The 25,912-nt window shown below is 43.0% G+C and overlaps 1 protein-coding gene and 1 pseudogene across 2 annotated transcripts; one reads left to right on the plus strand and one right to left on the minus strand.

The window, feature by feature from the left end:
- Nucleotides 1-536: 536 nt before the first annotated feature.
- ZKSCAN7 (zinc finger with KRAB and SCAN domains 7) lies at nt 537-14,074 on the minus strand. Of its 2 annotated transcripts, none has more exons than XM_038570247.1 (6): nt 13,927-14,074; nt 11,508-12,048; nt 7,506-7,674; nt 5,966-6,057; nt 5,518-5,644; nt 537-3,689 (listed from the first exon to the last, which is right to left on the minus strand). In XM_038570247.1, exons 2-6 carry the CDS (start codon nt 11,928-11,930, stop codon nt 2,239-2,241), a joined length of 2,262 nt encoding a protein of 753 aa, XP_038426175.1. In that variant the 5' UTR covers nt 11,931-12,048; nt 13,927-14,074; the 3' UTR covers nt 537-2,238. The 2 variants fall into 2 exon arrangements, with proteins under 2 accessions (XP_038426175.1, XP_038426176.1); XM_038570248.1 differs by lacking the exon at nt 13,927-14,074 and adding an exon at nt 13,786-13,920.
- A 151-nt stretch (nt 14,075-14,225) lies between these two features.
- Nucleotides 14,226-25,662, plus strand: LOC100686940 (annotated as a pseudogene).
- Nucleotides 25,663-25,912: the final 250 nt, after the last annotated feature.

Raw genomic sequence — 25,912 nt, forward strand, 5'->3', positions numbered from 1 at the left:
GGTTATTTTTTTTCCCCATGAAGCAAAAGCAACTTGTGGTTACTCACAATTTGTCCCTAACATCTAGAGGTTTTCCTGAATGTATCCTTTGTGGTACTCCAGGAGGTCAATGCCTTGACAGAAATGTCTCCCAACATAGAATAATACTCAGTAACTTTTTAGTACCCATAATCTCTTACCTTTCTTACTAGATTTAAAAGCTGAATAATTAGGATTGGGGATATAGAGTATAGCTGTGGAATATTTTTTTTCTGTCCATAAGAGCTAAGAGAGTAAATGTCCAGCTCCTACTACCTTTACCATCATATTTGACCACTTGAACTATCTCCGGGGTATAAATTCAGTCTGATGTTTAAAAAATAAAGTTGAGTCCTTCATGCCAATGTTTAACAATCCAATAAAAATGATTTCTGGATATATATTACCAAAATTTACACAGAGGGAGAAACCTAAAGAGTATAACCATTGAATAAATCAAAGTGTTGCTAAAGCTACATCTTACCCAATTCCCTCCCATGTGAAAAAGGATCTGGCCACTATTTTTAGCCTTTAATGAGTAATTCCCAAGTTATACAAACTCTTTCAGAAAATAAAAGAGAAATACACTCTCTAAATACATTTTGGAAAGCCAGCAAAACCTTAGTAAATTCAATCTAGTTCTCCAATTAAAAAAAAAAAAATCACCACACACAAATGGATTTTATTCCAGGACTTCTAGGAAATTTCAATTACCTGGAAACTTCTCAAAAAACTATGAATTACAAAAATAAAGGACGTGACCCATAAAATTATATCAAGATTTTTTTAAAAACTTAATTAGAACTTATCAACTGTAAGTATAATGATAATTGCTATAGTGGGTACTATGGGCCAAGTACTGTTCTAAATACCTAACACTTAGGTACTAATTTTATCCTAACAGGCATAGCTCTACTTTACAGATGGAAGAACTGACACACAAGGGAGCTAAATAACTTGCCTAGGGCCATACAACTAGAAAAGTAGTTGGAGCCAAGATTTGAATTAGGGTACTAGGCACAAAGTCAGTGTTCTTAACTACTGTATTATCTTGCTTTTTCTAAAAACAGGAATAGAGGGGTGTCTGGTTGGCTTACGCAGTAAAGCATGTCATTCTCATTCCTGAGGTCATGAGTTCAAGCCCCACATATGCATGGAGCCTACTTAAAAAATAATAAATAAACAAACAAACAAATAAAAACAGGAATAGAAGGAAACTTCCTAAACACAATAGAGTATTTATCAAAAACCAACAATGAAGTACCAGTTGTGAGATGTCTAAGAATACATGTAGAAGATATCAACGAGGACCCTCTCTGTGATATCCTATGATGAGACACCACTTCTGTCTTTAGAAGCCTCTAGTCTAGTCTGACTAGGGTGGGGAAGGGGATATCAAACCCAGTTTAAGGATGGTCCAACTGGAGACCAGAGTTTTAAAATTTTATTTATTAAACAACTACTATATGAAAATTATTATTTATGTACTAAGAGAACAGATACCATAACTAACCTGAAAAAGCCTACGACAGGTTGATATGAAAATACACACATACACATTAAGTTCAGAATAACTGACAAGGTAATTTGATAATAGTTGCATACTGTAGCAACAACTATTTGGAGGGACTGAGATCAAATGAACAGAAGTTTAACAGGGATGAAGAAGCATGTCAAGACGGTCTTTCAGAGATGAGAGGGATCTGGAAGAATCTAACAAACATTAGATCCCACCTTTTTTTAAGGTAGGGAACACAAGTGAGGTTGGTCTGGATTAGAATGGAAGTGTAAAAACTATATAGGGGAGGGCCTCAGCCAAGAAAAAGGAAAGGATCCATCTTGCAATATGACTTGTGTAAGTGATAAAACAGAGGGGGTGGAGGAGAATAAGAAACTAATTTCTGTCCTTGAAAGCACACAATCTGATGATAGGATGCACAATCAGCAATAGGTTAGATTTTTCACAAATTAAAAGAATGGGGGTGGGGGAGAAAGAGTGGGGCAAAATAATTTAAAAAAACTTCCAGTACATGAAATGTGTAATGTTTACTTCCCTAACAGTGGAAACAATTACACATGAGGATTCCCACCCTCCCACCTTCATGGCTCACCAGAAAGCATGTAAAGAATGGTACATTCTGATGAGCAGTTTTAAGAGATCACAGTAAACATCCTTCTTATAAAAAAAGCTTAACTCAAAGTCCCTTGGAAAATTACATCTTAAGAAACTGAGCGAGCCAGACCTGAGTGCTTCTCTCCAGTGTGAGTTCGCTGGTGGTGATTAAAAGTGGAACGCTGACTGAAAGCTTTCCCACACTCAATACATTCATAGGGCTTCTCTCCAGTGTGAACTCTCTGATGCACAATGAGTTGTGAGCTGTCACTGAAGGCTTTCCCACAATCACTACATTTATACGGTTTCTCACCAGTATGGGTTCTCTGATGTACCATGAGGCTAGAGCTATAACTGAAGACCTTCCCACACGCATTACATTCATACGGCTTCTCACCAGTGTGGATTCTCTGGTGGATAATGAGGTGTGAGTTTTGGTTGAAGGATTTTCCACACTCCTTGCATTTATATGGCTTTTCGCCTGTGTGAAGTCTCTGATGTCGAATAAGACATTTACTCAGACTGAATGCCTTACCACACTCATTACATTCAAAAGGTTTTTCTCCAGTATGAATTCGCTCATGGTCAACAAGTTGAGAATTCTGATTAAAAGCTTTCCCACACTCACTACATTTGTATGGTTTTTCTCCAGTGTGGAGGCTCTGATGTCGAATAAGACATTTACTCCGACTGAAGGCCTTGCCACATTCATTACACTCATAAGGTTTCTCCCCAGTGTGGATCCTCTGATGGTCAATAAGATTTCTGTTAGAACAGAAAGCTTTCCCACACTCACTACACCTGTAAGGTTTTTTACCAGTGTGAAGTACCTGATGACGGACAAGATTTTTACTCCGAATGAAGGCCTCACCACACTCACTGCATTCATAAGGTTTCTCCCCAGTATGGGTTCTCTGATGGTCAATCAGTTGGGAACTCTGAGTGAAAGCTTTTGCACATTCATTACATTTATATGGTTTCTCACCATTATGGAGTCTCTGGTGTTGAATAAGATGGGAGCTATGCCGGTAAGTATTTCCACATTCTCTGCACTCATAGGGCTTTTCACCCGTGTGGGTTCTGAGATGAACGATGAGCTGAGAGGTCTGCCTGAAGGTCTTACCACATTCACTACATGCATAGGGTTTCTCTCCTGTGTGGATTCTCTGATGCCCAATGAGGTGTGAACTCCGATTGAAAGCTTTACCACATTCATCACATTGATATAATTTCTGTCCCTTCAGTACTCTTTGATGTGCTGCAGCACTAGGGGACAGGTGTGGATGCTTCCCAAGTTCTTTATATTCATCACATCCACCTTTTGTGGATTTATCTTTGTCCTCATGTGTTATTTTGAAGAAAGCATTTTCCAGTCTGCTCCCTTCTTCATCTGAGGGTTGCCCTTCCAGCTTCTCTGAAGTACCTTCACAGGCAGCTCCTGCCTCTGGTTCCCCAGAAACTACTGCACAGAGCCCTCTTGACGTCCCATCAGATGACTCTGGTCCCTTAGAAACTGCCAGCTTCACAGGCAACTCTGAACACCGCATCCTAGTGTCACCTGCGGCCAAAAGAGAAGAAAACAACTTTTACACATTTCTTGTCCTACTGAGGAAACAGAGTCATCAGGAGTCTACGTACCTGAAAAAAACCTTCACATCAGGAGATGACACATTTTGAACAGGAGAAAAATGGGAAATAGCTCAAGCTTCTCTTCATGGACAGAAAGATGAAGAGGGGAAAGACAGTCAGTAGGGGAGGGTGGAAGAAGGGCTGTCAGGACACAGCCCATTAATTGTTCTAGTTAATTATCCAGTTAAAAGACAACCAGAAGGCAAGAGAGCAGACTGTAAAGGTGGTGTGACCTCACAGGAGTCACCTAGTAAAATGATGAACTATATAACGTCCTTTCCAACAAGATGCTGTAAGTTTCCATGGTTCCCAGTAAAAATATTGAGGAGAGGAGTGGCAAATACCTCAAATCAAAGATGACAAACAGTATGGGCAAACACATTCAGGGAAAAAAAACGTATCAAAAGAAGTGATTCTCACATGTGAGAAGATTCAGGTGACAAGATTCAGAGAAGCCACAGGCTCAGAAATGCTGGGGGAAAGTACTGGAAGGGACAGCAGAGCTCTAAAGGGGGGATCCTCTAGTCTCTGGAGCAATGGACTGGTAGAAGTCATACTGCAAGGACTGCATTCCTATAAAAATTAAGAAAGGGACTGATAATTTGAAATATGAATCAAAACATGTCTTTGGTATCTTGATAATGTGGAATCATAGAAAACTGAACAGCTAAATATTTCCTTTAGAATTTGGAAATGGTGGAAGAAGCAAGCGATCAGTCACGTCTAAACACAAAACTGTTGGTTCCTTTTAATCGTATCTTAACCAGGGCAAGCCGTCGTGGCATTTCAGCACACAGAAAGTCACAGGTATCACTGCCTCTCTGACTCCTGAGCCCACCACCCTCTGCCATGTTGGCTACTGTCCTAGACCTGCCAACCAGAGAACCTGTCCTGAAAACACTCCCTTCCAGGAAGCTGTCCTTGCTCTGTGCCAAGTAACTGGTCTCAATACCAGTCAGTCAATACCACGACTGACTAGACCAGGGCACGAGGCCCAAGTGTAGCTTCTCTAATATGTTACACCTCAGCCTCTGCTGCGGCCAGGAGCAAAGTTCTGCCCAAACAGAGATGACACTTAGTGGCTGAACCACCCTTAGAGTCCCTCTCTAAGTAAATTCTGAGCTGGAAATAGGGCAAAAGAAAGAAAACTAAAACAAGTAGGAGATCTAAGCTGAAATGACGCATGGAGAGAAGCCCAGCCATCAGGAGCCATTGCATGCAGAAACTGTGGCAGCGGAAAGTCTAATAATGCAGCGGCTATGAGGGGACAAAAGATTCAGAGTGAAGAAAATGAGTAGCAGTGGGAGGACAAAAGAGATACGCAGGGAGCAACTGCCTGACATTCCCTGGCATAAAAATTATTTGCTGTTGCTGCTGAGGGCCCTGTTTCCCAAAGGATGCTCTAGCTGGTGGGTTTTGTTTGATCAGGGTTTCCATTCCTTCAGCCTTACTGGAAGTAACACAGTAATGTTATACACACACAGTAATAATGTGAGCGGCTCCCTATTCCTTACAACTACAACTTCTAAATAAACCACCTTAGGCCAATTAATAATGAAGTAAAGACAATGCTGATAACTTAAGGCTGAGCGATGGGCACAGAGAGGTTCATTACACTATCCTCTCCGCTCTGTCTCATGTTGGCAACTTTTCACAATAAAAATTTAACAAGCAAACAAACAAACAAAAAAGAATGTAGCAAAGAAAATGTAAAGAAAGGAATGCAGACTACACTACTGGGGAACAGAAATCATTACCCAATGAGGCCACGCTGCAATAATTTCCCGGCATGATGCTCCGGTACACGGCTCTCTGACCGACTGCCGGACCTTTCCACTTCCTCTCAGTATAGTCCACAGACAGGAACTCGTACGCTGCAGACACCTGGAATGACAAGCTTCTATCGCTCAGGGATATTATATTCCCAGCCTGAAGACAGACACATCAGGGTATCAAGAGCCCAGGGTGGGGGCCTGGTGGGTAAAGGGTTGATAGGGGACAGAAGCTGGGATGACATATCTAAAAGGACAAGTCCAGGCCCAGACAGAGTCCATGAACTCAGCAGGCAGGACCTAATTCCAGAGGAAGTCATTAGGCAGGGAAACCGCAGGAGTAGTCTCAGAATTGGCCAGAGCCCTGAAGATGAGCGCTAGCTATGCCCAGGCCACAGACTTGGGAACTCATGGAAGACAGAGTCCAGCTCACCTGGGGCCTGACCATCTGAAGCACAGCTGCTGCTGCCTGGTCTCCTGACTTCCCAGCTTGGGAAAGGGCAGGCACCTGCGAAGCACACGGACCTGAGGGAGGAAAGAGAGCTGTGAGAACAAGCCCTGCCTCGGCTCCAATAGGGTCTGTGTCCCAGTGAGTGGGTTCAAGAGAACCCAGGCAGCTCCACACACTGCCTCTCATCCCTCTTCCATACAGGCGTTATTCTGAGTGTGCTGTGAATTTTCCATGCAGGTGTTATTCTCAGGGTGCAGAGGGTCCCTGGTCAAACAGAAATGGCCATTCCTCCCAGCCCTCCCTCACTTCAAATTCTCTGAAGGAAGCTATACTTCTGCCCACTTTCTCTCCCTGTGGCTTCCCTGGTGTCAGGCCAGCCTGATGTGCCCCTCACGTTTCTGGCCCCTCATTACTGATTTCTTTCCCTTCCTTCTCATTATGGACATTGCAGGCACTCAGGCCTCACAGCATCCCTTTTTGCTGTCACAGATCTCATTGACTCGCAATGCCCTAATGCTGCCTGCCTTCCCAGTTCCTAGCTCTCTTCTAGACCCCTATTACAGGCTTCCAGCTACCTACCGGACATCTCATTTGGGTGTCCCTCATCACCTGAAATTCAGAGTCAAATATGGATATTCTTGCCACTCTCCCTTCCTGAATCCAAATATTGGCCAAACTCTGTAATTTTCAATCCTCTTCATTGTTCCATGGATTCTTTCTCCACAACATGTTTCACGTCTGTCCATTTCTATTCCATTCAGCATTGCTCAGGCAATGATGACCTCACATCTGTTTTGGCACACTACCTTCTTACTGAGGCTCCCAGCCTCTTGTCTCACCATTCAATCCACAGTGGTCCCATGAGTCACATCAATTCTCCCAAAATATTGTTTCTAACACATGAGCCCCTCTCCAGCAAAATTTTCTAGCTTTAACCACAAAGGCCTGTAGAAGCAGACCCTGCACTTCCCAAAACACTTCCTCCTCATCCACCTTAGCGGGTTCCAAGGAACCCTAGAGTCTTTGTTTGTATCCTCTGCCCTGGTGCCTACCAGTTCTCCCCACCCCGCTTCAATTTGCTCCCCAATTTTTCACTGTCATGCTACCTCATCCATGAAGTCTCTGCTACCCAACCAGCCCATAATAATGTTTACAATGTCCATATTGGACATCATTTTCATGGCATCTGATATCTGGGGACAGATATCGCTCACTGTATCTTACAATGACGCCTCTTGCAGGTATGAGTGACTCTCTGTGAACTAGGTAATAAGCTCTTTGAAAGCAGTGACTGTGTACAATATATCTCTGGTCCCCAAAGTGCCTTATCCATGACATGTGTTTGACAAAAACTTGCTAAATACATGAATGATTAGAGAATAAGCAAAAGGAACAGACAAAGTCACCAGGAACGGAAGACAGAGGGCGGGGCAATGAGGGATTGCAAAAGGGTAGGTCAGGGATAAAGGAAAGGTGACTTGAGGAGAATAAGACTTGAGGCCAGAGCTGGGGAGTTGAGTACCAGAGTGCCCACTGGGGAAGAGATGTGACCCTGGGTCATGAGGAGGCTCCAGGCGGGCTCTAGAGGCTGAACCCTCACTGAAGGGTGAGGTAGGAAGAGATTCTTCTGTTGTACCCAGGGCTGTTGTCTCCTCCAAATGCATTTCCTGTTCCTGTGCAGGAGCTGAATCCTAAAGATAGGAATCACAATTGGATTCAAAAGAGTATCCTTCAAGGTTTGGAACCCAAAACCTCTAAAAAAAACACCCCCAAAAAGAAGCCAGGGAAAAGAACAGCCAATGTCCTAGCCCCACCAGTATAGCCTACTAGGGAAAAAATAGTTAAAGCAGAATCTATAGCTTGCAATCTTGCTTGCTATCCCTCTGTTGAACCTCTTGGTAGGAACCTGAAGACCAGATTATATAACCATTTCCACTTTGTCAATTCTTTAGACACAAATTTACTTATGGAGAACAATCTAGAAAAAGGAGCCAAGAGAGCATTCTATGCACTCCCTGTGACCTTAGCCTATAGAACAGACCAATCAGAAGTACGTAGGAAATAAATGAAAGGTATACATACCTATACATGCACATATGATACTACTGAGGCTGAAAGCAGAAGAACCCAGAATAGTGGCTGACAAACCTCAAGAGAGCTTTTCTAATTTTTCTCAGTGAATGTGTTTCCTCTTCAGAGAAGCCATTCCTAACCACGCTGACAAAGGGTAGTCTCGCTCTCAAATTACCTGATTACATATTCTATATGCTTTAACCCTTAAATTATCTATTTATACCTTTATTGTCTATTTCTCTCCCCAGTGAAAATATAAACTTTTCTGAGGGTAAGACCTTTGTCTTGATCACTCACTCCTAGAACAATGCTTGGCCCAATGCTGGTGTTCAGTTAATATTCGCTGACTGATTTTCTCTTGATAATTTTTTACCCTCTTGATACTTACTACTAGGTTTTAGAGTTATCTGCAAATCCAGTTTTCAATATGTACTATCCCTCCAAAATAACATATATAAAAAAGTCAATTAAAATCAGGTAACACCAAAAAAATAAATAAATAAATAAATAAAATCAGGTAACACCAATCTTCAGAGACCTTGAGAATACCTCAAAGCACAGGCATTTCTAATCCTTGCTTGTTGTCATCAAACCAGCTCCTCACAATCTCATAGTTACTTTTTCACCAGCATTCGGAGCTGAAAACCTAAAATACCATCTAAATGAATCACGTTTATCGGCTTATTTGCTTGCACTGGCACATACATAATACAGCATAAAATGAAAGGAAGTTCTTCCCAAACCCTAATGGATTTGCCCCGTTGGGTTACATCTGCTGAGATGTGAGGAGATTCTCTTCTTTACTGTATATCTCTCCAGCATAGTCCTAGAACCAGAAGTCTCCCTGGAGTCTCCACTGGACAGTTTCTATAAATGGGAGTTACAGCTCTTAAATACAGCTCTGTGGGTACTGGAAGATAGATCTTAACTACATCATGATAATACAAACTTGAAATTCACCAACAATTAAATGCTGGTTCAGTTCTGTTCATTACCTAGGACTCAGACTCCTAGGCTTTTTTTTTTTTTTTTTTTAAGATTTATTTAAAAAAAAAAAAGATTTATTTATTCATGAGACACACACACACACACACACACACACACACACACACACACACACACAGAGGCAGAGACACAAGCAGGAGAAGCAGGCTGCATGCAGAGAGCCTGATATGGGACTCAATCCGGGGTCTCCAGGATCACACCGGGCTGAAGGCAGCGCTAAACCGCTGAGCCACCAGGGCTGCCTTTCTTTTCTTTGTAGGCAAGAAAACCCCATTCCAATTTTCATTCCTATATGGCATTCCACAGCAAGATAGTAGGGAAAAACTAGTGGCTTAGAACCTAGGGAGCTGGAAAATTCTGATTCCTACACTTGGTAGGGATCAACAAAAACCGTAATTCAGTTAGAGCTCAGGGACAGAGAGAACATTCACTAATTCTGCCATCTTAGATGAATCAACCTCTCTGCGCTTGTATCACTTGTCAAATGGAGGTATGATTACTCTGCATAATCTGTAAGCCATATTTCAGCCCTGCTAGAAGCTGAAATAAGATACAGAAAATAAAAGCATTTAATACACATTGCATGATTCTGCAGCCCAGCAGGGATTACTCTACAGTCCTTTCCAGCCTCACTCCTGCTGAGCGGAATGACTCTGATCTGCAGTGATACTCCCTAATCTCCTCTGGCAAACTGCCATGTAAAAGATTGTTTATTCATTTAGCCATAAATACATTTTCCTTGCCTGTGCTCAGTCCCATCTCATGTCTTCCACATCAGAAAACTTAAGCTCGCAATAATGGCAGAATAAGAAATGGAAGTCCCAAGACCCTACTCCTAAGCAGGAGCCAAGAGTGTTCAGCTGCCCTGTCAACTATTAGTCACTTTCTTAAGTCTGTGACTTAGTCACCTGTTTCTGAGGCTCCCTGGACAAAAGATTAAGTTTTAATGGAGGGGGCATTCTCTTCAGCTAAAGCAAACAAAGGTGGGAAACAAAGAAATTTTTCTTCCACCCTCCTCAGTAAACGGCACTCAAAACAATTTCTTCAGCTACTTGTTAAATCTAATCGCTCTCTAGACCCTGGTGATGGCTGATTTATTCCTGTATTTACTTTTGTATATGAAGAAATAATGGTTGACAATGGATTTAATGCCAAATAAGCTGGTACTCTTGGAAAAAGGAGTAGCCCTCAGACTCCAATCAACTGGAACTGATTCCCTAGGCATAAATATTTTAACTATGTTTCTTAAGCTATGGATAAAATGATATGCTGGGTACTTGGGAAATGTAATATACTAGTTTTCCCTGGTAAAGCTCAAAGGAGTAAAAGAAGAGGGGACCCTAATCCACTCTGCTTGGTTAATTACAAGAAAGCAATTTTAGACTCCTCAGATAGAAATGACTTATCCATGTGTGATGGTCAATTTAGCACTAATCTGGGTGTTATGACCGTATTTTGTACAAGTGATCAAAATCCATATTTAGTTTACTCTAAGTAAAGATTATCCTAGATCATCTGGATAAGCCTGACTCAATCAGTTATAAAACGTTGAAATCAGAGCTGAAAGTTTCACGAAAAAGTAATTCTGCACGTTGACAGCACCTTCAGCCTATGCCTGCATTCTGGTTGACCTTTCCTGATGGCCTGCTCTACAGAGCTGCGCCACCAGCTCTCATAACCACATAAGCCACTCTGTAGTAACAATATAAATATATACACAAATATAAATATATAACATATAATTTCCTACAGGTTTTGCTTCTTTGGCTAATCCCTGACTGATACGTCTGGCCATAGAACTAGTTAGCCCTGTGGTCCTAGAAGCCAGATTTCCCCGTTATCTTACGGCTGACTTTCCAACTTTTCCTCTAATTTGAATTACCTTGGCTTTAAATTTGAGAAAACTCTATGAAACAGGGTAAACTAAAATTAAGATTAAAGAAAAGAGAGAGAGAGAGTGAGAGAGACCCCAGTTGAGTTAGAAAAGAAACAAATGATTATGAGGCCCTGAAATGTCCCCTCTTAAAAAGAACCTAAAATGCAGGAAGAGAAATAACAGACTCTGCAAAGTCCGAGGAAGTAATGAGAACTTTTCAAATGAAGGCCCATGTTATCAACATACCCAGAAATCTACTTCTCCCTACCACACTCCCCCATTCTAACCAGTATGTAGATCTTCTATCTGCTGGGAGTACTGTGTAGATCTCCAGGTTGAAGGGAGGCTCATGACACAGTATTTCACAACATGATGCACAGAGCTTGTTTGGGATCTGTATTTTTGTTTACGGCCTGAAGCACAAAACTATTTCCTCTCTACCCATGTAACTGGCTCAGGAATCCTAAGGGCAAACCAGCCTAGAGCCTAGGGAATGGAGAATGACTATTCTCAGGCTAATCCAAGCACTAGAGAATGGTTCCAGATGGCATTCTAGACTCATCCGCTCACCTCTCTTGGTCCACTGAGGTGTCTCTGAAAATCCTCCACCACAGCCACAGCCTCTTCACCACTCTCAGGGTGATGTAGCTGCACCCAGGTCCGTAACTCTCCAGGTAGGATGCTCAGGAACTGCTCCAGCACGAGCAGCTCCAGGATCTGCTCCTTGGTGTGTACCTCTGGCATCAGCCACCAGCGGCAGAGCTCCCGGAGCCGGCTCAGTGCCTCCTGTGGCCCAGACATCTCATGGTAACATAGCTGTCTAAAGTGCAGCCGGAAAATTTCACAGACAGATGGGTGGTTCTTTTGGAGACTACAGCCCTGACCCCAGGTCTGGCTCCCTGGCTCTTGCTTCATGGTCTGGCGGCCCTCCTGTTTCTGGAAAACAGCACCCCTAGGGATGAGGCCTAAAGTTCCCTTGCCTTGGGTGGCCATTGGGACCTCAAAGGGAAACTTGTTTCAGCTGCAGTTTGTCCAATTAAAATGATGCTTTGTACTTCAGGTCTCAGGAACTGTTTTCAGAGTTGGGGGCACAGGGCGATGGGGGTGTCACCTACAGAAATATCAAGACAGAAATTAGAATCCCAGAGTGTGGAGTCCTAGACTAATGACAGACCATCCACAGTTAAAAACCAAAGCTCCAGTAATGTCTGGGTGGCTCAGTCAGTTAAGCATCTGACTCTTGGTTTCCACTCAGGTGATGATGTCAGGGTCATGAGTTGAGCCCCACGTGGGGCTTGGCAATTAGCATAGTCTGCTTAGGATCCTTTCTCTCTCCCACTGCCCCTCCCCCCACTCACATGTGTGCACACGCTTGCTCTTTCTCAAAGAAATAAATCTTTTAAAAAACCCAAAATCAAAAAAACCCAAAGCTCCAGGGGGAAAAAATGAGGCACAATCAGGGCAGTCTCTAAGCATCTCTCTAAGGGATGTCCCTCCTTAAACCTTCAGTGTCTTCCATAACCCAAAATGATAAAACCTAAATGTCTATACCTAGCATTCATAGCCCTTTACCAGTTGGGCCTTGGGCTCTGTTCTAGACACATACCTTACCACTCTCCCCAGGTACCCAGGCCAGAGAGGCTGCAATGATCTCCAAATGAGCAATATGCAAGATGATCCAAAGGGTATATAAGAACACATGAAATTGTTACTTAACTCATATTTAGTTTATGTTTTATAAAGGGTATTGAAATTTGTAAAACAGTACCTATATTTAATTTACAAGTACACCTATGATGGAAGTTAACGCTGAAAGCTCTTCTACTCTTCTCCATTGTGACAGAGATGCACAACCGAGTTTGGGACTAAAGCTCTGGAGACACAGCTAGAAGCCACTCATACTCTAGCCCTGTTTGGATATTTCTTTTTCAACTTTTGACAAGCTTCTACTCACCTGTCAAGACCCAAAACAAATACCATTTTCTCCTGAATGTTTGCTTTCCCGATTGCCCCGTGTAGGAAGAAAGCTAGTAACCTCCCTCTCTGTACTTCTCACTAAAACATCGTTGTTTTAACTAGTTTATGCAGAACGTACCACTCACACCCTCATGGTAGACAGCCACTGAAGGAAAGGAACCCAATGGAGCAAATAAATGCCAGACCTTTTCTACTCAACCACCTCCCACAGAAAACCTTCCTGATCTCTCCCCGCTCCCTGCAGTTATTGCCTCAGTGAGCCCACAGTACCTTTCTCATCCAAACCTCTACTAGAACACCTCTCACACTGTTTTTGTGGTTCACACTGCATCTCCATTTTGTAGAAGGACTCAAAGTGCAGGCCTGATTCCCCATCTTTTTCTGTAAGTGTGTGTACAGGGCACACAGAGGTACACATCTGGTAAACGAATGAATGTGGTTCATTTGGCTGACACCGAAGTGGGAGAAAACTTTCTTCCCGTTTACATACTGAACTCTGAGAATCAGCACCTTGGCGGTAGCTGGGGCATCTATGCTAGTCACCACGCACTTCAGTAACCTTGGTAAGCTACTTCTCTCTAGGTTTCAATTTCTGTAAAAACAAAACAAAACTAAAATAACTGTTAATTGTGCTCTGAGATCCCACACCTGTACAAAGTTTGATCATTTTCCTACTTCCGTAACAGTTCGGAACGCTCAGGGCTACTCTCACCACCTGCACTTTCGGGTCTCCAAGTGACACTTCACACGTCTGACATTTCAAGACTCTGCCTGACCCCCTTCTGATGCTTCGTATGGTCTCTCAGGGCAAGGTGGGGAAAATCCCCATCTACATTTTGCGTTAAACCAGGGCTTCTGCGGCGCCGCTCACCTGGCCACGTGTGCCTTTTCCCCGCTGTACCGGCAGGTGCAGGCTCCCGGCCAGGCACCGGGTCCGGGGCGCGGGACGGAGCGGCGGCTGTGGCGCGTCCCCAGCCCGGGCGGCACCTCCCTCCCACCCCGGTCCGCTCACCCGGGTGCAGTCGCCTCGGGCCTGGGCGCGGAACGCAGTCGGAGCCCGCAGACGCCAAAACAATGGCCGGGCCGGAAGCGTGAGCAGGGCGCACTTCCGGCCCCTCCAGGATCCCGGAAATCCCTGCGGCGAAGGGCGGTGCGCGCTTCCCTGCGGGCGGGCGCCGGGACCGCCGCCTCCACCCCACACCCCACACCCCACACCCCCCGCCCGGCTCCCGGCTCCCGGCTCCCGGCTCCCGGCGGGCGCCGCGCAGTACGAGGGGGCGGAGTCTCCGGTGAGCTCGCCCGCCGCGCACGTGCCCCTCGCGGACGGCGTCCCGGCCTGCGCCGCCCCCGCGCCCCGGCCCTGCCGCTGCCGCCCGACTTCAGAGACGTTTCTGTCGTCTGAAAAACGCTTCACAGGCTGTGAACGCTGGCGGGGGTAACCTGCAGACAAGACCCTACGGGGCAAGGGCCTGGGAAATCCGGAGGCTTCCCGTGTTGTTGCTGTGCGTGTGATGCCCAGGGCAGTTTCTCCCGACCTGAGTAAGCAAGGGGCATCTCCGTCTTACTAAGGAAGACACAGGCCCGGGACTGCTCCTTTGGCCAATGGATGTGGCTGCTGTTTCCTAGAGGTAAGCCCTGGACCTCTGGCCAAGGAAAGGCCCCGACGGAGTGCCGAGGTGCAGATAAAAACTGCAAAAGTATACGGACAACATAACCTTGTTGCACTTGTCTAGTATCTGGGTGGCAGGAGTCACCCAGGTGCTCTCCACCTGGAAGAATGGTTTGCACACAGAAGCAGTTCTTGGAGTTAGACGTGGGGGGCCTCAGGGACCCTCACAGTCCTGCTGCCTGGAAGCCCATGTCAGGCGTGGAGACCAGCGAGACCAGCAGGCCTCCGAGCTTCCTGAACAGAACTGGAAGTCGCTCCAAGGCCCGAAGACCACGAGGGAATCGCTCCCGGCGCATCTCTAGTTCACGAACCTTCCCAAGCCCCTGCTGGTGGCGGGGCAGCTGGGCAGGGGTGGGCTGTGTTGTTGTGTGTGCCTCGTTCCCCTGCAGGGGGGAGCTGCTGTCTGCGGCTGCCTCCGCCCGTAGTTGGAGCTTGTATTGACCTTCACTGGTGACGTAGTTGAGACCAGCCCAGAGAGCGGTGGGGACCTTCCGCTGATCTCAGTGCATCAGCGACCCTGCTTGGTTGGAACGCTGGCGTCCGCCTCCACACCTAGTACCCTCCCGACTTGCCACGCTTCCTTCCCGGGGCTTCTACCCTAGGAGTTTTAGGAGAGCAGGTACCATACCCCCTGTACTCCGTTTGGCTAAATCCCCGCTCTGGGCCTGTCGTTGAGACCCCAACCCTCTCACCCGATCTCCAGCTCTGCCTCTGGTCCTTCCGGCTGCAAATTTGCAAACTGGAAAGAGCATTTCCAGGCTGTCCGACGCGCAAGTCCCAGCCACCATAGTTGTTAGTGAGGACTCACGGACTGCACGAAGGATCCTTAGACTCGTTAGTCTAGCCACCATCTTCTTATTTTACAGGTGGGGAAATGGGGCCACAGGACGATAGAAGCCAAGATCTGCCTTTCATTCCAGAGACCTCTTTCTGAGCCAATTTCCATGACTTTGATTCTCTGGAAGCACCATTTTGGTCTTGGAAAGAATAAACTTGACACTGATGGTTGTAATCTTTCAGTTTCTGGGTTTGTTGGATCTCAGATTTGAAATCCAAGTTCTTCTAAAAGCGTCTCAAACATAGACTAGATTTCTTTCCAGCCTTGTAAGTATGACAGACCTGAGCTCTGTACTTAACTGCATAGAATTTGTTATCTTGGACAAGTTATGTATCCAGTGAGTCTTAAGTCTCTTCATTTGTGAAATGGAAAAAAAAAAAAAAAAAAAACCCATGCCTGTTGACACCTCCCAGTTGGGAGGATTAAGTGAGGTAAGTCGGGAGCTTTGACATGTCCTAATAAGCACTATATAAACATAAGGAAGACAACTAAGTAAAAACTTTGCATTTTAGAAGGGAGATAAGAGAGTAAGAGTAGACCTTGAAAATGTCACGGCAGATATGGGTGACTGGCAAAATGCAGTATTTTATAGCCAACATAAAATTCAGAGAGCCAAGGGAGGGATTGATTTTGAAAGAGATCATAGCCTCAAAGGGAATAGCATTGAATTGAGCCTTGAAGTAGGACTTGGACAGGTTTTGGGGAAGAGAGGACAATATGGTCAAATATCAAGATATATGTATTTTTGGGAAGGGGTAATCATTTCAGTTCAAGTTATTTCCTTTTGTAAGCTGTAGGAAATAAAAAACAGTGATGTGATTTCTAGTTTTGATGTATAAAATCTCTGTGCCCCCAAACCACCATACCTCCTGATGATCCTGTTGTGACACCACTTTAGAGAACAGGTGATACTTAACATTCCTTATTGCTACTTAAAAAATGGAAAGAGAGCCAGGAAGAAGCTGAACCCTGATATTCTAGGGAATTTGTAAATTCCCTCCACATCTGAGGCCTCTAGGAATGCCTCCATCTGACTTTGTAGCTCTTTCTTAGCTAAGCATACATCTTTTCTAAGAGTAGCTAGTGCATTACCCTATACCCCAATAACATCAATGTTCTGCACACTAGTGTTTCTACAGATTAAGCATGCAGAATGCCCTAAATGAGTAGATGTTTCCTCTTAGAGGAGACATTATGGAAGGGCCAAGCTGTTTCTCCCCCATTTACAGGAGTATATTTTCCTCCTCTCTTTCATAGTAGGGCCTGAAACAATCCTGTCCTTAGGGGTTTCTCACCTATAATGAGTTAAGCCTGCACCAATTCTCTGTCATTTCTAGTTCCTTCCACTCTCCAGAAATGGATAGAGCCTGAGAGGAAGGTTCTCAATGAAGAAATCTGATACCTCTCTAAGAACTTTTTAGGGTTAGAAGGGGCTTGTTTTCCAGTCATTTCCAGTCATAGGGATGCACAATAAAGTTTGGAGAGTAAAGCTCTAGTAGAAATTTCTCAATTTCAAAATGTCAGTTATATTTTGGAATTTGGCTTATGTTTGCTCTTTGCTTCTAGGACTAAAATAAATGTTAAAAAAATAAAATAAATGTAGATATTCTCTCTCTAGAAGAGAAACAAGTTTGGATTTTTCTAGACCGCTTTTCAGAATTTTGTTTCATCTCATTAATCCTGATCACATACTTGAGTTCCAAGCAATTTCACACTGCTGTGATGTCTTCTAATTTCAAAACTCATAGCAGATGCTAACCACTAAACATCTCTGGAAACACTGTCTAAAAAATGAACTTATAGCTGGCTTCCCCACCTATGTCTTTGGATTTTTTTCCTCTAGTCTACATTACTTCAAGCAATTTCTGAAATGTCAACTTCATTGAAGTCAAGCTATTATTACATATACATATCTATTATATCCCAATAGATTGATGCAGAAGCAGATATAAGATTCTTGCCATCTTCTATTAAACAGTCTTTAGTCAACTAATCCAGCAGTTACCACTTTAGTTTACTTAAGTCCAAAATCTCTGATAAGTGCACCTAGAGCAGTAAATTCAGTCCAATCTAAAATTAGCCTGTATATTTTTTGGATCCAATTTATAGGGTTCTCATATAATCCCAGGTAGATAATACCCACTTAGGAAAGATGTATATTCTTAAATCTCTAATCGTTCTCTCATAGGACTCTGCTGAAGGCAATAAGAAGAGCAAATACCAAAATTCTGAGTCTTTCCTGTAATTTCCTCTAATGTTTTGTTTTGTTTTGTTTTGTTTGTTTTTGTTTTTTTTTGTTTTTTGTTTTTTTCCTCTAATGTTATAGCTTTAGTCAGCATGTGGTCTGCAGTGCAGTGGACTACACGTGACTGAATGAATGCTTTTCCACTGTATAACCAGGGTCACCAGCAGTGTTCTACTATAATGGCGTTTCTCAATCCTAATCTTTTTGAATCAGATAACTCTTTGTTGTAGGGAGCTGTCTTAGCCATGTAGGATTTTAGTAGAATTCCTGGCCTCTACCCATTTAGAAGTCAGTAGCATCCCATCCAGTTGTGACAATAAAAAATGTCTACAGATGTCCTCTGGGGAATACTACAAGTTCCAAATTCTGTATCAATGAATAATGCTTTGAGCAGTAATGGAAACCTCAAAAACAGCAGCTTTAGCAAATTAGTATATTTTTCTCGATACCAAGAACATTGCATCTACATTGCAAGTAGGACTGAAGGGAAAGGTCAAATTATCTCCCCAGAAGGCTTTTAAAAAGTTTTGTGATAAAAGTCAACTTCAGGGACCCCTGGATAGCTCAGCGGTTGAGCGTCACCTTCGGCTCAGGGCATGATCCCAGTTCCAGGGATTGAGACCCACATCAGGCTCCCTGCAGGGAGCCTGCTTCTCCCTCTGCCTAGGTCTCTGCCTCTATCTGTGTCTCTCATGAATAAATAAATAAAATATTTTTTTTAAAAAAAGAGACAATTTCGCCCAAAACTTTCTCTTACATATTAGAACTAAACATATGGCCACCCTTAGTTCGCTTAGAAGGCTGAATATTTTCAGTTTCTTGCCTCTACATCAGCAGCTCTGTCCAATAAAATGTACTATGATGATGGAAATTTTCTATATTCTAAGAATATGATAGACACCAACCATTTGTGGTAACTGAACATTTGAAATGTAGCTAGGTAGTATGACTGAGGAAATTTCAAATTTTCTTTGATTTAAATTACTTTAAATAGGTGTATATGGCTAGTGGCTACCCAATTGGACAGCTACAACTCAAAGTAGTCAAGAAGAAAAGGATGAATAGGTAAGAAAAGTAAGCCAACCTAGAATATCTGCCCCAGGGCTACTCTTACTTCCTTGAGCATCCCCTCAACCTAGACGTCAGTGATAACATACTCTCAGTTCACCTTCTTTGACACACCCTGCCTAGTATATAGCATCAAACAATTACTGGGCTCTCAATATGGACCAAACTCTTCCTTCATCCACTCCATAAATGTCAGTGTTCCCTGGAGTTTTCCTGACCCTCTTTTCGTGTCACTTTTCACGCTTTCCTTCTTTGAATTAGCTCATTGTTTCACCTACCTCCCACAAACCGATGACTTCCAAATCTAAATATCTACTACAGTGAACTCCAACTTCATACATCTGTCTCCCTACTTGTTTCTACCTAGATGTCTCATGGCATCTCAAACTCAGCCTATCTTGAGTGATTACTGATGGCACAAATATTTCTTTTGCACCATGCCAGTCAGTGGGTTAGCTGTGAGGAATAAAGATACAAATAGTCTAGACTTGAGTCCTTTTGATGCTTAGAGGTTAGCAGGCATAATAGGTAGGTTTTCTCTACTGAACTGGCTTCTACTCTTCATTTGGTTCTATTCATTCTCACCCAAGTGCAGAGTTTTTTCCCATTTCACAATGTCATTCTTCTAGATTAGTGGTTTTCAAACTCATTAGTCTTAGAAATCTTTGACACTCTGAAAATGTTCAGGACCCTAAAGAGCTGTGTTTGTGGGGTTTTATCTCTTGAGGTTTACTTATTAGATGTAAAAGTGAGACACTTAAAAATATTTATTCATTTATTTAGTGATTATATAAACCTATCACATGTTAATATTTACATTACTTACATTTTTTATGAAAAATAACTACTTTCTAAAACAAAATAGGGGATCCCTGGGTGGCGCAGTGGTTTAGCACCTGCCTTTGGCCCAGGGCGCGATCCTGGAGACCCGGGATCGAAACCCACGTCGGGCTCCCGGTGCATGGAGCCTGCTTCTCCCTCTGCCTATGTCTCTGCCTCTCTCTCTCTCTCTCTCTGTGTGACTATCATAAATAAATAAAAAATTTAAAAAAATAAATAAATAAAAAATAAAACAAAATAGAAGAATGGCATTGTTATACATTTTTCTAACTCTTTAAAGACTGATTTAATAGAAGATGTCTAGGTTTTCATATATGTTCCTACATTCAGTCTGTTGGACTATGACAGATATGTATATATCTTCTGCACACTCCACTGTATACTCAAAATGAGAGTAAAGGAGGTATATGTTGGCAAATCGAACTCCAATAAAAAATATACAAAAAAAAAGAGAGTAAAGGAGGAGAGTGACATTATTATTGTTGTTGTTATTATTATTGTTATAAAGATAATTTGGACTTTGTGGACCTCTTGAAGGTGTCCTAGGAATCCCAGGAATCCCCAGACCATACTCTGAGAAGTGCTTGTTCTTTAGACCACCAGGACCATTGTCTTGTCTTAGGATGCTTACAAATGACCTATGTGAAAAGGTGGTTTGGATAGGCTGTGCATGCCTCAGGTCATACATCATGTCTCTCCTACTGTTTGAACAAGGTTAATCTGTAGGCAGCTGTTGAAAAAAGACCCTTGACAGATGGCTCCTGGCCACAGCAGTGGGGACTTGAATTTCGAGGGAGTGGTCTTGAGTCACTGGTAACAATGATATATGCACAATTAGAAGCTGGTACACTCCACATATGTGCTTCCCTCCTCTCCTTATGGTCTCTCCAGTTCCAGAAGGACACATCAAACTCCTCCTGCTTTATGCTTCTTCATTTCACTTGCGACCCTATGTTTCTTCCCTGTCCCAGCCCTAAAATAATTTTATATTACCCCCCCCTTTCTTTTAATATGACATGTATGGAAAACCATTAACCTTTGCTCTTTGACTGGGTTTTGTTAATCAACATCTTGATTTTCAAGACTACCATCTCTGATGTGCAGTTTCAAGTATCTTATTCAGATGTCAAAACTAAATTTCATTTCATTCTCTTTGCATCCCTGTTGTAACAATTCTATATTCTCCCCAAATTGCCTCTGACTGCCAAGGGGAGAGATATATAAATGGGGGTAAAATGGTCACTTTGGGGGGTGTGGTATAAAAATCATGTCAATTGACATCAAGTGAGGGGATCCCTGAGTGGGTCAGTGTTTGGCACCTGCCTTCAGCCCAGGATGTGACCCTGGAGTCCTGGGATCGAGTACTGCATCAGGCTCCATGCATGGAGCCTGCTTCTCCCTCTGCCTGTGTCTCTGCCTTTCTCTCTGTGTGTCTCTTATGAATAAATAAATAAAATATTTTAAAAAATTGACATCAAGTGATTATCTTACCAGACAGGGAGTTGCAAACCTCACATCCCTGTCCTCATAAACAGGCTTCTCTTGGATTCCCCAGTCTAATAAACAGCCTTACTGTTGAACAGTGGCAATGATGAGAATGGAAGTTAAATCCTCAATCATTCATTCATATTCTCATTTAGCATGAGAGCACTTACTATATGTTGGAGAGAGTGGTGGTGAGAAAAATGCAGGCTTTGTTCTTTTATAACTTACCTTTTAGTGAAAGGCACAAACGCTAATCTAAGTTATTAAAAATGCTTCAAAAAGAATGAACAGATTATGAGATTGAGGATGTGATGGCGTTGTTGGAGTGTTCTCTAGTATACCCTACAGCTTCCTGTAGTCCCTGGAATGTTGCTTGGTACCCGTGGTCATGTGTGGAATGAAAGAACAAAAAAGACAGATTACTTCCTCTAAGCAAGGCTTAGTGCATGGATCTCTTAGGCTAAAGTTTTTTTCCCTTCTTCACTTCTTCACCTCTGCAAAAGCTTTTTTCTTTTCTGACTTCCCATCCACAGAAACCTCCAGGTGTCTTGAATGGGCTTCCAAACTTAAAGGTATACATGATTTTCAAAACTATAGAAAGGAAAGGGTTTATGACTCTGGAGTCTGGAACAATACTCCTGAGTCCAGGAGTGGTGAAAAGGTAAGACCTTGTTGACTTTTGGGAACTAATCTACCACTGTCCATGTGGGATTTTTGAAAATATGTGGCCAAAGGTCACTCACTGAAGGTTCCTGATGGTTTCCATGTAGGTGGAATAAGAGGGGAATCTAGATGCTCTGGATAGGTGGAAGAAGAGGAGGTTTGGTGTTAAACCCTCTTTCTGGGAAAATTTCTCTAGTTCCAAGGTCATGAGAAAAATTACCACCTCAATCTGATGCTGGCACTTAAGGAATAAGTTAGATCTTTCCATCATGCTCTCTGAACCATAGCACTTTGCGCACAAATGGCAGTGTTCAGACTATATGATAATGTCACCAACTCTGAAATGATTCTAGTAAACAAGGACAGTCAACAAGGCTGTCCAGCCTACACTGACAGGGCACAAGCTGGACTTGGAGGTTGCCAGGAATGTAGCACTGATGTTATATCCCCAGAGTGCTTTCTTCCTGAGGGGGAACCGTGATGCATCTTTGGGGGACCATTTCTCAGCTCTATAGCTCCTAACTGTAACAGTTCCTAATTGTGCGGTCTGGAGCATGTGGCTTTACCTATCTGAGCCTCAGTTACTTCTATCTATAAAATGGTGGTAGCTATCTCTAGGTGGCTCTGTGGGAAAAAAAAAAAAAGGGATAACAGCCCTAAGAAACTCAACACAATGCATAGTAAGATTATATGGCAGATCTCTTCACTTTCCCTTGTATCTTCAGGGAGATGAATTCCATGCTAACTTTCCTCAGGTATTAGGATGAATGTAGAAACCATGACACCTTAGCTCAGGAACAAGCTGATAAAATCTTGGAGCTCAAAGACCAGAGAGCCCCGAAGATCTCCCAGCTTCCTAGAGAGGGAGAGCAATGTTATTAATAGGCTGTCATGATGATATGTATGAGTGGTGGTTGGGCTGCCACTAAATCTGGAGAAGTTGGCCTGGTGGTGGTTCGGGGGGCTGAGGCATTGTTGTGGTGGCTTGGGGGTGAATGGTTCAAGCCCAACTGAGAAAGCTGCAGAGGGAGGGTCAGGTAAGAGCTCAGAGTGAGGGGGAGAGGGAGGAAGATCTCCTTTTGGAACACATTTGCAGCTGATCATTTGGGGTGGGGGAATGGCCAGGTTGGTCAATTAGACATTAATTGGTATCTACCAGGCCTATTGGAAGAGAATGTCTATTAAGACCAAATCCTGGAAGATGGTGTCCTCCTCCATCAACGGGCTAGCCAGGGCCAATGGGAGAAGTGAATTTCGTCCCAAGCAGCCAAAGCCAGAGAACGGAGATGAATCAGAACTCCTCACTGTTCCTGATGGTTGGAAGGAACCGGCTTTTTCTAAAGAGGACAATCCCAGAGGACTCTTGGAAGAGAGCAGTTTTGCAACTTTGTTCCCAAAATATAGAGTCTTACTTGGAAGAGTGCTGGCCTTAGGTACAGAAAGCCTTGAATGAACATCACATTAATGCAACCCTGGACCTGATCGAGGGCAGTATGACTGTTTGTACAACAAAGAAGGCTTTCGATCCATATATCATAATTAGGGCCAGAGACCTAATAAAACTTTTGGCAAGAAGTGTTTCATTTGAATAGGCAGTACGAATTCTTCAGGATGATATTGCATGTGACATCATGAAAATAGGTTCTTTAGTAACAAATAAAGAAAGATTTGTAAAAAGAAGACAATATCTCATTGGTCCCAAAGGATCTAGATTAAAGGCTTTGGAACTCTTAACAAATTGTTATATTATGGTTCAGGGAAACACGGTTTCAGTCATTGGACCTTTTAGTGGCTTAAAAGAGGTTTGAAAAGTAGTCCTAGATACTATGAAGAATATTCATCCAATTTATAACATTAAAACCTTAATGACTAAACGAGAGTTGGCAAAAGATTCTGAATTAAGATCACAAAGTTGGGAAAGATTCTTGCCACAGTTCAAGCACAAAAATGTGAATAAACGCAAGGAACTAAAGAAGAAAACTGTCAAGAAAGAGTACACAGGGATCCCTGGGTGGCGCAGCGGTTTGGCACCTGCCTTTGGCCCAGGGCGCAATCCTGGAGACCCGGGATCGAATCCCACGTCGGGCTCCCGGTGCATGGAGCCTGCTTCTCCCCCTGCCTGTGTCTCTGCTTCTCTCTCTCTCTGTGACTATCATAAATAAATAAAAATTAAAAATAAATAAATAAATTTAAAAAAAAAAAAAGAAAAGAAAGAGTACACACCATTCCCACCACCACAGCCAGAGAGTCAAATTGATAAAGAATTGGCTAGTGGTGAATATTTTCTGAAGGCAAGTCAAAAGTAGCGTTAGAAAATGGAAGGCTAAACAAGCAGAAGCTCTCAGTAAGAGAAAAGAGGAAAGAAACAAAGCTTTTATTCCACCTAAGGAAAAACTAGTTGTGAAACCAAAGGAAGCTTCTACTGAAAATAAAATTGATGTGGCTGCCATCAAGGAAAAGATTAAGGAAGCAAAGAATAAGAAACTGGGAGCTCTTGCAGCTGAAGAAGTTAAGCTTAAAATGGAAACAGATGAAAAAAAGAAGAAAAAGTAACATTAAAAAAAAGTCCCTGAACGAGAACTCATTAAGCTATCTCCTTTTGTAAAGGATTTTGAAATACTAGGGCTTTAATAGCCTATGTGAGAAGGAATACTCTGATTACATTTTCTGAGTTTGTGTCATTCTTCAAAATTGTGTTTATATAAATAGCTGTTCTTTATTAAAAAAAAAAAAAAAGACCAAATCCCTGGTCTTAATCACAAAAATATAGCCTACCCTCAGAGGAAAAGCAGTGAACATTTTGGATTATCCCTAGGGAAGATGGTCTCCAATTGCAATGATACCATAAGGAAAATAACTCAAAGTGTTGGGTCCATTGATGCCTTTTTTTTAGCTGCTTTGTAAGTTCGCAGACAGAGGTACCCCTTGTTGGAGTCAAGAGAGAAAACAAAGGAAAATGAAGTTTGGAGTTTGTAGAAGTGCTTAAAGCCAACCTGCTCCAATCTGGAGGGCATGCAGAACTGCTGCTGCTGCTGCTGAATTTAGTGCAAGTGACAAGGATAGGATGCTGACTTATGTTGCCTGTCTATTGCAGTGATCAGCATAGCTGCCTTAGAGATACTGTGGAAAGGGGACCAGCCACCACCTACTCTCCGATAGGAACATCATGTACATTGGCCGAGGACAAGAGTTCTGTCTAATAGCCCACTGTCCAGCCCCAGGGTTGCCATTTCTCAGGAAGAATGGGAAGCGAACCGGGGTCAGCAGCACCCTCACTGCCATGGCCTACCCCTTGGGTGGGCATTGGTTCCTCCAGAGAATTTGATTTGGCAGTTACTGCATTTCTTTTACATCATTTTCTTTGCTACCCAAATAGTACTTATTCATTGTAGAAATATAAGAAAATGTAAATAAAATAAGAAATTAAAAAGATAATCTGCCAATCTTTTCGTCTACTTCTTATAGTTTTTTTTTCTTAAACTCTATCCTCAATGTGGGGCTTGAACTCATGACCCCTGAGATTAAGAGTCACATGCTCTACCAACTGAGCGGGCTAGGTACCCTTCTTTCTTATGTTTTTCTTGTTGTTGTTGTTAATGCATAGACAGAAACACACAATTTTTTTTTCCTTACAAAACCAATGGTAGAGAAAATAGAGCTGTGCAAGTGAATTTAGGTCAGATTTTCCAACCCCTTGATTGCATAGTAGCCCCTGTTACAGGGAGAGAATTCAGCCTGGCGTGTTATCCCATGCCATCCAGTGAACCCGGCCCTGCACAGATCACAGATCTTGTCATTCTGTGTGACAGAAAAAGGCTGGCAGGCAGTTTTAGCTGTAGAAGGTGATTGGCTATGTATAGCAGTTTATTTCTTTTAAGATATTATGTATTTATTCATGAGAGACACAGAGAGAGAGGCAGAGACACAGGCAGAGGGAGAAGCAGGCTCCTGGCAGGGAGCCCAACACGGGATCTGATCCCAGGACCCCAGACCCTGGGATCACAACCTGAGCCAAAGGCAGACGCTCAACCATTGAGCCACCCAGGTGCCCCAGGACTTTATTTTTTTAGGGCCAAGCAGCTATGTTTCTTGGAATAACGCTATATCTAATCCTGATGCTATGAAACTTCCAGTCATCCTTCTATCTTGTACATATTTAATCCCTTTGAATAGATTGTCTAAATCCTCAG

This window comes from Canis lupus, chromosome 23 (genome assembly GCF_011100685.1).
Source record: "Canis lupus familiaris isolate Mischka breed German Shepherd chromosome 23, alternate assembly UU_Cfam_GSD_1.0, whole genome shotgun sequence".
In the NCBI taxonomy this organism is placed as follows: Eukaryota; Metazoa; Chordata; class Mammalia; order Carnivora; family Canidae; genus Canis; species Canis lupus.

What these genes read in the sequence shown, in the direction of transcription:
- ZKSCAN7 (XM_038570247.1), bottom strand. Translation starts at nt 11,930, where the DNA reads ATGGCCACCCAAGGCAAGGGAACTTTAGGCCTCATCCCTAGGGGTGCT. An exon ending in CTTCCCCAGTGGGCACTCTG is followed by an intron (nt 6,058 to 7,505) that starts GTACTCAACTCC and finishes TTCCTCCCTCAG; the next exon opens with GTCCGTGTGCTTCGCAGGTG. An exon ending in TTCAGATGGTCAGGCCCCAG is followed by an intron (nt 5,645 to 5,965) that starts GTGAGCTGGACT and finishes TTGTCATTCCAG; the next exon opens with GTGTCTGCAGCGTACGAGTT.